The 12,256-nt window shown below is 42.9% G+C and overlaps 1 protein-coding gene across 50 annotated transcripts in view; it reads left to right on the top strand.

Annotated features, from left to right (window-relative positions):
* Nucleotides 1-12,256, top strand: part of MLLT10 (MLLT10 histone lysine methyltransferase DOT1L cofactor) — a 217,488-nt gene that overhangs the window by 52,009 nt on the left and 153,223 nt on the right. For 5 of the 50 annotated variants that reach the window (XM_070055480.1, XM_070055491.1, XM_070055481.1 and 2 more), the window contains exon 4: nucleotides 8,456-8,616. The exons of 44 other annotated variants lie outside the window; for them this stretch is intronic. In XM_070055480.1, the coding sequence (XP_069911581.1) occupies nucleotides 8,456-8,616 (161 nt within the window). Of the gene's footprint in view, nucleotides 1-8,455; nucleotides 8,617-12,256 lie in introns of those variants that run through there. One more of the 50 variants, XM_051820655.2, reaches the window with a different exon arrangement.

Genomic DNA, 12,256 nt, shown 5'->3' on the forward strand with positions numbered 1-12,256 from the left:
CAGGCAGATTATCAAGAAGCTGGATCAGAAGTTGAACAGCTGGAACTTGAACCAGCACTCTAGTGTGGGATGTTGGTGTCTGGTGTAAGCAGCAGCTTAACCCACTGCACCATAGTGCCCTCCCCTGATGTATTTGTTTAATCAGGCAGTTGATCTGGTTGTATTATCACAGCCTAATAGTTGAATAGCTGTTTCAGTTTTAATTTTTCCCCCTCCCTTAGTTGGGCTGCTGGCCTACCCTTATTATGCATGTAGGTCCAAGGTCAGACAAAGATTGGGTTGATTCTGTATATCAAAGTTCAAGTTCCCACTCTTGTTCTCTCTAGGCTCAGACCTCTCTTTCCAGTAGCTGAATTTACTTTGAACTTTTTTTCATTTGTAAATATTAAGAGTATAAGGAACCACTGTGGGTTGATTTTGGCTTATCATGCTGTAAGTCCTGAAAATAGTCAACAATTCGTGGACTCATTATTCCAAGAGACTAAGCCCACAGGAATCTGGGTGCTTTTGTTCAATCTTCATGACCTTTAAGCAGCTGGCATTTGTATTTTGTTCAGAATTTATAGTTGTTATCTGTGTTAACAGTTTGTCTCATGGTTATCATTTTAAAAGTTCAGGGCTGCCATTGTGGTGTGGCAGGTAAAGCTGCTGCCTGCAATGCTTTCATCTCATATGGGCGCCAGCCAGTTCATGTCCTAGCTGTTTGACTCCCCCCCCCCCCTTCTTTTTCATTTTTTATTTGACAGATAGTGAGAGAGAGAGAGAGAGAGAGAGATATTTTCCTTCTGTTGGTTCACCCCCCAAATGGCCGCTATGACCAGAGCTACGCTGATCCGAAGCCAGAAGCCAGGTGCTTCCTCCTGGTCTCCCATGTGGGTGCAGGGGCCCAAGCACTTGGGCCATCCTCCACTGCCTTCCCAGGCCACAGCAGAGAGCTGGACTGGAAGAGGAACAATCGGGACTAGAACCTGGCACCCATATGGGATGCCAGCACTGCAGGCGGAGGATTAACCAAGTGAGTCACGGAGCTGGTCCTGTTTGACTTCTGATCTGACTCCCTGCTCATGGCCTGGGAAAGTAGCAGAAGATGGCCCAAGTACTTGGGCCCATGGTCCCATGTGGGAGAACCAGAAGAGCTCCTGGCTCCTGGCTTCGTCTTGGACCAACCTCAGCTATTGTGGCCATATGGGAGTGAACAAGTGGAAGGAAGTGCTTGCTCTCTCTCACTCTTCTCCATCTTTTTCTCCCTCTCTCTTGATAACTCTTTCAAATAAAAAAACTTAAAAAAATAGTTCATTTTATGTACAGATTAGAAATGGTATGTTTCTGTTTATTACTGTTATCTTTGTTGGCCCTAGATGATTTCCGCTTTGATTGCATAAAGCTTCTTTAGACATACCCATGTCTTTTGACATGATTCTGTTAGTCTTTTGTCTTTCTTTGGTAGCTTCTTTGCTGTCTGATAGAACAAGATGTTCAAAGCTTTCCTTAGAATTACTCATTTATCAAGAATACTCCTTCCTTTGGGAAATGCTATTTGGAGATGCTCATTTCTGGTGTGGTAGTGATGAATTTTTTTTTCCTTTTCTTTCAAAACATTGATTTATTTGGAAGGCAGAGTTAAAGAGAAGGAGAGGGAGAGACAGAGAGGGAGAAACGGAGATGGAGTGGGGGAGAGAGCACTTTTATCCACTGGTTTACTCCCAGATAGCTGCAATGGCCAAGGCTGGGCCAGAGCAAACCCGGGAGCCAGAAGCTTCATATTGATCTCCCATATGGGTATAAAGGCCCAAGTCTTGGGCCATCTTGTACCACTTTCCCAGGACATGACAAAGAGCTGGATGGGAAGTGGAGTAGCCTGGACTCAAACTGATGCTCATATGGAATGCTGGTACTGCAGGTGGCTGCCCAACCCACTGTACAACAGTGCTGGCCCGTCATGGGTCTTTTTAAAACACAAGAAGAGAGTTGGGCATTTGACAGAAAGAACTGTTAGGATGCTGCTTGGAATGCCCAGATCATGCATCAAGAGTGCCTGGATTTGGGGCTGGTGTTGTGGCGTAGCAGATACAGCCACCACCTGCTGGGATGGCTTCTAATATTGGTGCTGGTGTGTGTCCCGGCTGCTCCAGTTCCAATTACAGCTCACTGCTAATGGCCTGGAAAAAGCAGTAGAAGATGGTCCAAGTGTTAGGGCCCTTGTCACCCATGTGGAAGACCTGGAAGAAGCTCTTGGCTCTAGCCTGGCTCAGCGTTGGTCATTGTAGCCATTTGGGGGAGTGAACCAGAAAATGGAATATCTTTCTGTCTCTCCTCTCTCCTCTGACTTTCAAAAAATAAATAAATACTTTTTTTTAAAAGAGTGCTGGAATTCAAATCCCAGTTCTGCTTCCAATTCCATCTTCTTGCTGTTGTATACCCTGGGAGATAGTAGGGTTGGCTCAGGTAGTTAGTTGGGTGCACTGCTACATGTGTTGGAGACCTGGATGGAGTTCTGGACTTTTGACTTTTGGCTGACCCAACCTTGGCTATTATGGGCACTTGAGGAGTGAACCAGTGCATGGAAGATCTCCTGCTGTCTGCTATGTCTCTATCTTTTAAATAATTAAAGAAAAAAATGACCTATGGACTCTCTTCTTCCTCTTCTTCTACTCTTTTTTTAAGAAATAGGCTAATTTAGATTAAAAGGGAGAGCAAGGCACGAAAGTTCTTGTGACACCATCATTTCATATCTGAGTGCTATTTGGAATCCTGGCTCCTCTGCCTCCTGGTAATATGCTTTGGAAGGCAAGGGAAGATGCCCTAAGTACTTGGGTTCCTGCCACCCACCCATGTGACAGACCAGGAGTTTCTGGCTCCTGGTTTCAGCCTAGTCCACTACTGGCTGTTGTAGCCATTTGTCAAGTGAACCTGTGTATCAAAGATTTCCCTCTCCTTCTCTCTGCCTTTTCTCCATCCCCTCCCTCTCTCCTTTTTTCCTGTTGCTTCTGCTTTTCAAATAAGTAAATAGATAGTACAATCTTAAAAAACAATTTTTCTTAGGTTGAAAGTTTGTTTATATACCAAAAACCTTTTTCTTCCACATTGGCCATTTCGTGGACTTTAGCTTTGAGTCTTTTATTTCAATTCCATTCTGACAAGTTACTTGGAGTTTGTATCATTCTGTAAGTTAAAGGGCTCAGCATCTCTAAACGTCTCCCTATATCACCCCCCCGCCCCGTTTTTTAGATTAGATTTTATTTATCTATTTGAGAGGTAGAGTTACAGACAGTGATAGGGAGAGACAGAAAGGTCTTCCTTCCGTTGGTTCACTCCCCAAATAACCGCAACAGCCGGAGCTATGCCGATCCAAAGCCAGTAGTCAGGTCCTTCTTCCTGGTCTCCCATGTGGGTGCAGGGGCCCAAGGAATTAGGCCATCTTCTACTGCTTTTCCAGGCCATATCAGAGAGCTGGATTGGAAGAGGAGCAGCAGGAACTAGAACTGGCGCCCATATGGGATGCTGGCACTGCAGGCGGAGGATTAACCTACTGCCTTATGGCGCCAGCCCCCCATCCCTTTCAGATGCCATTCGCAAGTGCGGGTTTTCTGTACTTCTGCCTGACCAGCTATTAGTTGGTGGTTCCCTTCTTTCGTTTTGATAATTTGCTAGAATGGCACACAGAGATCGTGAAACACTTTACTTATTACATTTATTGGTTTATTATTGAGAAAATTTTAAAGAATGTAGGTGAATAGCCTGATGAAGAGGTATATAGGGCTAAATTCAAAAGTGTTGGGAACATAGGAGCTCCTGTCTTTCTGGAGTTGGGGTTCAATATCCTCCCTGCATGTGGATGCGTTTACCATCCCAAAAACTGTTCATATAACACTGTTCCAAGAATGTGTGTAGTGTTTAATTTCCTAATCAGTAGGAGTGGTGGGAGCAAGTCAGTGGGTGATCCCTGTAGTCTAATCATTTGCTCTGTTTGGTGACTAGCCTTGTACTGACATTATCTAGGCACCTTTCCTTAAGTTGCCTCACTAGCAGTTAACAGCAGAGACAATAAGCAATACCATAGACATCTCATTGGCTTCAGTTTATGCAACTCTGAATGGCAAATTAAAGGGGAACACACTTTCTGCTGAATAGGTGCCATTATTCTTGTGCCCAGATCAGCTGTGCACAAGATCAGACCTTTAAGAGGAAATTTCAAACAAGTGGGACCAAGTTCTTCTAAGGCATTTTGTTGATGACTTAAGGGGAGAATGAAACATGGCTTTACAGTATGATCCTGAAGACAAAACACTATCAAAGTAAGGGCTACCAAATGGAAGCGTTTCTGTCAAATCAAAAGTTGACATCAAGAGCAAAGGTCATGCCAGCAATTTTTTTGTGTATGTTCAAGGTGTTTGCTTGTTGACTTCCTAGAGGACCAGAAAACCAGTCTATGCTTATTAGGAAGAGTGTTTTGAGATTATTAGCTGAAGCTTTAGCAGAAGAATGTTCAGAAAAACTTTACCATGATGATGTTTTTGTTCATTCCTTTCAATAAACAAGGGTAATTTTGGGGAAGTTTCATTGGGAAATCATTATGTATCCACTTTGAGGTTTGATTTGTTTCCTTCTGACTTTTTGTTTTCATAATCTTAAAAAATTTTTAAAAAACACATTTTTCTTCAGCTAATACTTTTATTTTATTTTTTAAAGATTTATTTATTGGGGCTGGGCCCATGGCTCACTTGGTTAATCCTCCGCCTGCAGTGCTGGCATTCCATATGGGTGCAGGATTCTGTACTGGTTGTTCCTCTTCCAGTCCAGCTCTCTGCTGTGGCCCGGGAAGGCAGTGGAGGATGGCCCAAGTGCTTGGGCCCCTGCACCCACATGGGAGACCAGGAGGAAGCACCTGGCTCCTGCCTTCGGATCGGCGTAGCTCCAGCCATAGTGGTCATTTGGGGGGTGAACCAACGGAAGGAAGATCTTTCTCTCTGTCTCTCTTTCTCACTGTCTAACTCTATCTGTCAAATAAATTAAGAAAAAAAAGAAAAAAAGATTTATTTATTAGGTAAAAGGAGAGAGAGAGAGAGATATCGAGAGAGATCGAGATCGAGATCTTCCATCCGTTGGTTAACTCCCCTGATGACTGCAATGGCTAGAGCTTAGCTGATCTGAAGCCAGGAGTCAGGAGCTTCTTCTGGGTCTCCTACATGAGTGTGGGGGCCCAAGTATTTGGGCCATCTGCTGCTGCTTTCCCAGGCACATTAGCAGGGAGCTGGATTGGATGTGGAGCAGCTGGGATGCCGGCACTGCAGGTGGTAGTTTTATTAGCTATGCTGCAGCACTGGCCTCTGTCCGAGAGCTGTGGGTTATTGTTAAGCTGTTTTATCTTTTAATTCCATTTTTCCAAGAATTTTTTGACGTCCCCCTCATATGAAAAATATCAGTGTTATTCTTGTGTTCTCTAATATATTTTCAATTATTATCTTTTTGCTTTTTTGCAATATAATGATATTCACAGCTTGAATTAACTGGTATAGCTGACTGAATTCTTATATAGCTTCCTAAGGTTCAGTACTTTGGTAAACTTAATTACAGAAATATGCAGCTTATAGTGAGCTTTATACCTTGACTAAAGAATCTAACAAAGTAGAATAAGCACTTTGAAGCTGATTTTGACATCATGAAGACAAAAAATATTTGTAAGCATTCCTCCTATATACATGATTTAGAAACGAGAATACCAGGGGTTGGGTGCTGTGGTATTGCAGGTTGGGCTGCTGGTTGGGGTGTCACATCCTACCAATATTGAAGTGATTGGGATTGAGTCCTGCCCCCCCCCCCTTTTTTTTTTGAAAGGCATAGGGACACAGAAAGAGATCATTTTACTGATTTACTCTCCAAGTGACCACAACAGCTTGAGTTGGGCTAGGCTGACAACCAGGACTCCTTCCAAGTCTCCCACTTTGGTAGTAGGAACACAAGAACTTCAACCATCTTCCTTCTGTTTTCCCAGGCACATTAGCAGGTGGCTGCATTGGAAGTGGAGCAGCTGGGATTCGAACTGGTGCTCATATGGAATTCTGGTATTTCAGGCAGTGGTTTAACCCAGTGTGCCACAGTGTGGGCCCCAACCCCTTCTGCTTTTAATCCAACTTCCTGCTAATGGTCATTGGCACTTTAATTTTTTTTTTTTTTTTTATTTTTTTTTTATTTTTTTATTTTTTTATTTTTTGACAGGCAGAGTGGACAGTGAGAGAGAGAGACAGAGAGAAAGGTCTTCCTTTTGCCGTTGGTTCACCCTCCAATGGCCGCCGCGGCTGGCGTGCTGCGGCCGGCGCACCGCGCTGATCCGATGGCAGGAGCCAGGAGCCAGGTGCTTTTCCTGGTCTCCCATGGGGTGCAGGGCCCAAGCACCTGGGCCATCCTCCACTGCACTCCCTGGCCACAGCAGAGGGCTGGCCTGGAAGAGGGGCAACCGGGACAGAATCCGGCGCCCCAACCGGGACTAGAACCCGGTGTGCCGGCGCCGCTAGGCGGAGGATTAGCCTAGTGAGCCGCGGCGCCGGCCCTCATTGGCACTTTAAGTGACAGAAAATGCTGCTTAAGTCTTTGGTTTTCTGCCACTCACATGGCAGGCTCCTTGCGTTAGCCTCACCCAACTGTGACTTTTTTGGTCATTTGGGGGACTGAACTAGCAGATGATACATCTCCCTCTGCCTTTTCCTCTTTCTCTGTCCCATCAATCAGTCAAACTTGAAAAAAAGACAAAAGTGAAACATAAAATTTTTGTGGTTTTTTTTTTTTTTTTTTTTTTTTTTTGCTATTCCAATTAGCAGACTATTACTTTTTGATAAAATGTGAGGTTCAGTTAGATACTTGTTTGGTGTCCTTGTAATCTGCATATCTTTTCACGGTATTTACCTGTACCTTCAAATGCTACTTCTCACTTAGTAAAGTAAGAATGGGTCTAGTGAATTTTAGTAGTTAACAAGTATATTTACTGCCTGTCCTATGAATCTTTCAAGTTTATATTGCTTAACTGTAGGATCTGGGGCCTCACACCAGATTCTTTATTTTAACTATAACTTCTTTGCTCTTTCCCATTTTTCTCATTTTTTTATCCCTAAGCTTTCTATGTATAATATTTATAGCATTTTCTTTGGCATTTATTGATGTATCTCTGTACAAATCTAATTTAGAAAAGAAGTATATTTTGAATAGAGGAAAGAAATATAATTGATCTTATTGTAGTCCTATTAACTATATTTTGTGTGTTTTATTCTTACATGTAATTCTTATAAACTTGGTTATAATATTTGTGAATACAGCATTAGTTACCTCATTGTTACATAGTTAGAGTTTTATAACATTATTATTGTTCTAAACAGTCATAGAATATATTTTTATGTATATATTTTTGATGTCTTCAAGCTAAAGTATATAACTGATAGAAAAATGACAGATATTTAATCAACACCTATATTTTTGTATTGTTTCCTTTGTTTCTTTAGAAGTGGAGTAATTGAGTCCAGAATGCTGTTCAGGTCTTTCATATAGGTGACAGGGATACAATCACTTGAATCACTCACTACCTGCTACCTCTTCATGTCTGCACTGACAGGAAGCTGATACTAGGAGCTGGGTCAGGGACTGGAACTTAGGCACTATGGTGAGGGATGTGGGTGTCTTAACTGATAGGCCAAATGCCTGCTCCTGTTCTTTTTTTTAAAATAGGTTTTCTTATTCCTTTAACTGCTTTTTTTTTTTTTTAAGTTAAAGATTTATTTATTTATTTGAGAGGGAAAGACAGAGAGAAAGGTCTTCCCTCTGCTGGTTCACTCCCCAAATGGATGCAATGACAAGAGCTGGGATGATCCAAAGCCAGGAGCCGGCAGACCCATGCACTTGGGCCATCTTCCATTGCTTTCTCAGGCCATAAGGAGAGAGCTGATTGGAAGTGGGGCAGCCAGGATTTGAGCTTGCATTCATACGGGATGCCCGCACTGCAGGTGGAGGCTTAGCCTATTATGCCATAGTTATGTCCCTGCTGTTTTGGTTTTTTAAGTTTTAATTTCTTAAGTTGATTACTGATTGCTTTTGCTTCTAATACTGTTTTCCAAATATTTTGTATAAATTAATGATCAATAAGATTTAAGCTTCCAACTTTTTTCTTCCTTAATTGCTAAATAATTATTTTTATACTTAATCATTACATACATTAATCTGTCTTTGGCCATATAATTACTTCATCAATTGTTTGTTTCTTACTGGTAAGTCGACTAATACTATTTCCCTCCTGTGAGGGAGGTTGCTGTATAGAACCAAATAATTGCTTTTTAACAAGTGTGCTTGTGTTTCTTTTCCTCCATTATGTGTTTTATTTTTCCTAAAGGACCTTCACATTTACTCTGGTGATACCAGAGAATAGCACAACTCTTTTGGATGGGATATCATATCACTTTTTTTTTTTTAAAAGGTGTATTTATTTATTTGAAAGAGTTACACAGAGAGAGAAGGAGAGGCAGAGAGACAGAGATGTTTTCCATCCGCTGGTCCACTCCCCAACTGGCTGCAACAGCCAGAGCTGCGCCAATCTGAAGCCAGGAGCCAGGAGCTTCTTCTGGATCTCCCATGCAGGTACAGGGGCCCAAGGACTTGGGTCATCTTCTACTGCTTTCCCAGGCCATAGCAGAGAGCTGGATCGGAAGTGGAGCAGCCAGGACTCCACCCGGCGCTCACATGGGATGCTGGCACTGCAGGCAGTGGCTTTACCTGCTATGCCACAGTGCTGGACCCATCATGTCACTTTTAAATTTATTTTTAAAATTTTTGTTTGAGAGATAGAGCAAACACTTTTATCTGCTGGTTCATTCCCAGATAGCTGCACTTGTGGCTGGGGCTAAAGCTAGGAGCCAGAAACTCAATCTAGGTCTCCCATGTGGTTGGCAGGAATCCAGTCACTTGAGTCATCAGTGCTGTCATCTATAGTCTGCATTAGAAGGAAGCTGGTGTCAAAGGCAGAGCTGGGTATCAAATTTACGCATAGTATGGGGTTAAGATGTCTTAATAAGCATCTTAACCACTAGTCAAAGTGTCTGGCCCCATTGTACTTTTTTTTAAGTTACTATATCCAGTGACTGTGCTGGATCCTTTGGCTGCACCGTGAAATGGACCTTATGATTCAGCAGAGGTGATATACTTAATTGGATAAATAATTGTATCTTCCAAGAAGCAAAGTATATGTAATTCATGATATGGCAACTAGCTTAATCTGTAGATTGAGAGGTATCTTTGATGAAGTGATTTTAAATAAGGACTTGATGGCAAGTAGAAGTTACGCAGTTGTGAAAGAGGGTTCCAGGGATGGCACTGTGGCGCAGTGGGTAAATGCTCTGGCCTGAAGTGCTGGCATCCCACATAGTTGCTAGTTCAAGACCCGGCTGCTCCATTTCCAATCCAGCTCTCTGCTATGGCCTAGGAAAGCAGTGGAAGATGGCCCAAGTCCTTGGGCCCCTGCACCCGCATGGGGGACCTAGAAGAAGCTCCTGGCTCCAGATCAGCCATCTAAATAAAAAAGATTTATTTATTTATTTGAAAGTCAGAGTTACACAGAGAGAGGAAAACCAGAGAGAGAGAGAGAGAGAGAGAGAGAGAGAGAGAGGTCTTCTGTCCGATGGTTCACTCCCCAGATGGCCGCAATGGCTGGAGCTGCACTGATCCGAAGCCAGGAGCCAGGAGCTGCTTCTGGGTCTCCCATGTGGGTGCAGGGACCCACGAATTTGGGCCATCTTCTACTGCTATCCCAGGCCATAGCAGAGAGCTGGGTTGGGAGAGGAGCATCCCGGACTAGAACCTGTGCCCATATGGGATGCCGGCGCTTCAGGCCAGGTTGTTAACCGGCTACGCCACAGCAACAGCCCCATAAATAAATCTTAAAAAAAAAATAAATAAATAAAACAAAGAGGGTTCCATTGAATGAATAGTACTCTCTGGAGTAAAAAGAACACAACTCTGAAGGAGGAATGAGCTTTGAAGTATTTACAGAATTGCAAGAAGAAAGGACAGTGCAGTCCAGAGAGTGGGATGGTCAAAGGAGAAAAGATTATAAATAGGGGATAGATCATGTAGCAAAACTGTTGATGGGTATAAAGTGGAGTAGTGGACTATTTGTATTTGTCTTTTATAGATTGATTCTGTTGTAGAAAGCTTATTGTGTAGATTGATGTGGTGGGGTTGATTAAGAGTGAATATTATGGCCGGCGCCGCGGCTCACTAGGCTAATCCTCTGCCTGCGGCACCGGCACACCGGGTTCTAGTCCCGGTCAGGGCGCCAGATTCTGTCCCGGTTGCCCCTCTTCCAGGCCAGCTCTCTGCTGTGGCCCGGGAGTGCAGTGGAGGATGGCCCAAGTGCTTGGGCCCTGCACCCCATGGGAGACCAGGAGAAGTACCTGGCTCCTGCCATCAGATCAGCGCGGTGCACTGGCCGCAGCGGCCATTGGAGGGTGAACCACCGGCAAAAGGAAGACCTTTCTCTCTGTCCACTCTGCCTGTCAAAAAAAAAAAAAAAAAAAAAAAAAATTGGAGGGCTGGCGCTGTGGCGTATCGGGTAGAGATGCTGCCTGCAGTGCTGGCATCCATATGGGTACTGGGTTGAGTCCTGGGTACTCCATTTCCAGTCCATCTCTGACCTATGGCCTGGGAAAGCAGTAGAAGATGGCCGAAGTCCTTGGGCCCCTGTACCCGCATGGAGACCTGGAAGAATCTCCTGGCTTCAGATTGTGGCAGCTCCAGCCTTTGTAGCTATTTGGGGAGTGAACTATCAGATGGAAACCCCCCCCCCCCCACCTCTGCCTCTGCTTCGGCCTCTAACTCTGGCATTCAAAGAAATAAATAAATCTTAAAACAAATATTGGGAGACTATCAAGTTGTTGAAGTCGTTCTTATGGAAGATGATAATGTTGGCTTACATAGGGGAGTAGTAATAGAAGAGACAGGTAGTCAGATCGCTACAGTATTTAGGAGAAAGAAAGGAAAAATGGATGACTGATTAAATTTGAGGTTAGAGAGTAGGATGTGAAGCTGTGAAAAGATGAGTAGAGTCTGGTGCCGTGGTGCAGGAAGTTAATCCTTCACCTGCGGCACTGGCATCCCTTAGGGCACTGATTCTAGTCCTGGCTGCTCCTCTTCCAATCTAGCTCTCTGCTGTGGCCTGGGAAAGCAGTAGAAGATGGCCCAAGTGCTTGGGCCCCTGCACCTGCGTGGGAGATCGGGAACGAGCACCAGGCTACTGGCTTTGGATCCGCATAACTCCAGCCATTACTGCCATTTGGGGAGTGAACCAACAGAAGGAAGACCTTTCTTTCTGTCTCTCCCTCTCACTGTGTGTAGCTCTGACTCTCAAATAAATAAATAATAATAATCTTTAAAAAAAAAGATTATGTGTAGGTGTTTTGGAAGAGCAAAGGGTGGTTCAAAGTATCATTACAGCAGTAGTAAGAACTACAGGGAGAATAGGCTTTTGTCATCAATTTTGGCCAGAGCTGAAAATGTCGATATATCTTAGGAAGTTTTTTAATATGTGGACCCAAGGGCATATCTGAATGGACTGGAGATAAAATTTGCGAGTTAATGGCATAGGTTTTGTACTTTAGTTGCTGATGGAAGTTTTGGATAATGAATGCGTTTGCATATATTTAAAGCTTACATAAAGTGCAGAGATGTTCTTCCAAATAGGTAAGAGAAATATTAGGTGAGAAATAAGTCAAGAAATATATAGGCTCTCATGGTTTGTTTTCTGTACTTATTCTACACATTCTTTAATCTTCATTTCTTACTATTATGTTTGTAATTTATTTATCTTACTTTAATTGTGTGTACCCAAACCTTTTGGGAACAAGGTTAGGTAGATATAACATTCAAGTTTGACCTCTGGGACATTTTCTCCATAGTAAGATAGTGTCAGAATCTTAATCTGTTCATTATTTTTCCATTATATCTGTCCTCTTGACAAAAGTGAAAAAAATTAGTAGTATTAGCTCTATATCTATTTTTGGTATTGAATTCTGGGGATAATAGGGAGAATCTACAATAACTTATGAGTATTGTTTTCTGCGAATGATAATAGTAACTAGAATAATTAGTTTCTTCTTTCCACAAAGGAGATCAGCTCTTATGAGCTCTTGCTTTGCCACCTAAATAAAAATTCTGAATTTTTAAAAAGATTAATTTATTTATTTGATAAGTGTGTGTGTGTGGGAGAGAGAGATATATATCTATT

Source organism: Oryctolagus cuniculus, chromosome 13 (assembly GCF_964237555.1).
Source record: "Oryctolagus cuniculus chromosome 13, mOryCun1.1, whole genome shotgun sequence".
Taxonomy (NCBI): domain Eukaryota; kingdom Metazoa; phylum Chordata; class Mammalia; order Lagomorpha; family Leporidae; genus Oryctolagus; species Oryctolagus cuniculus.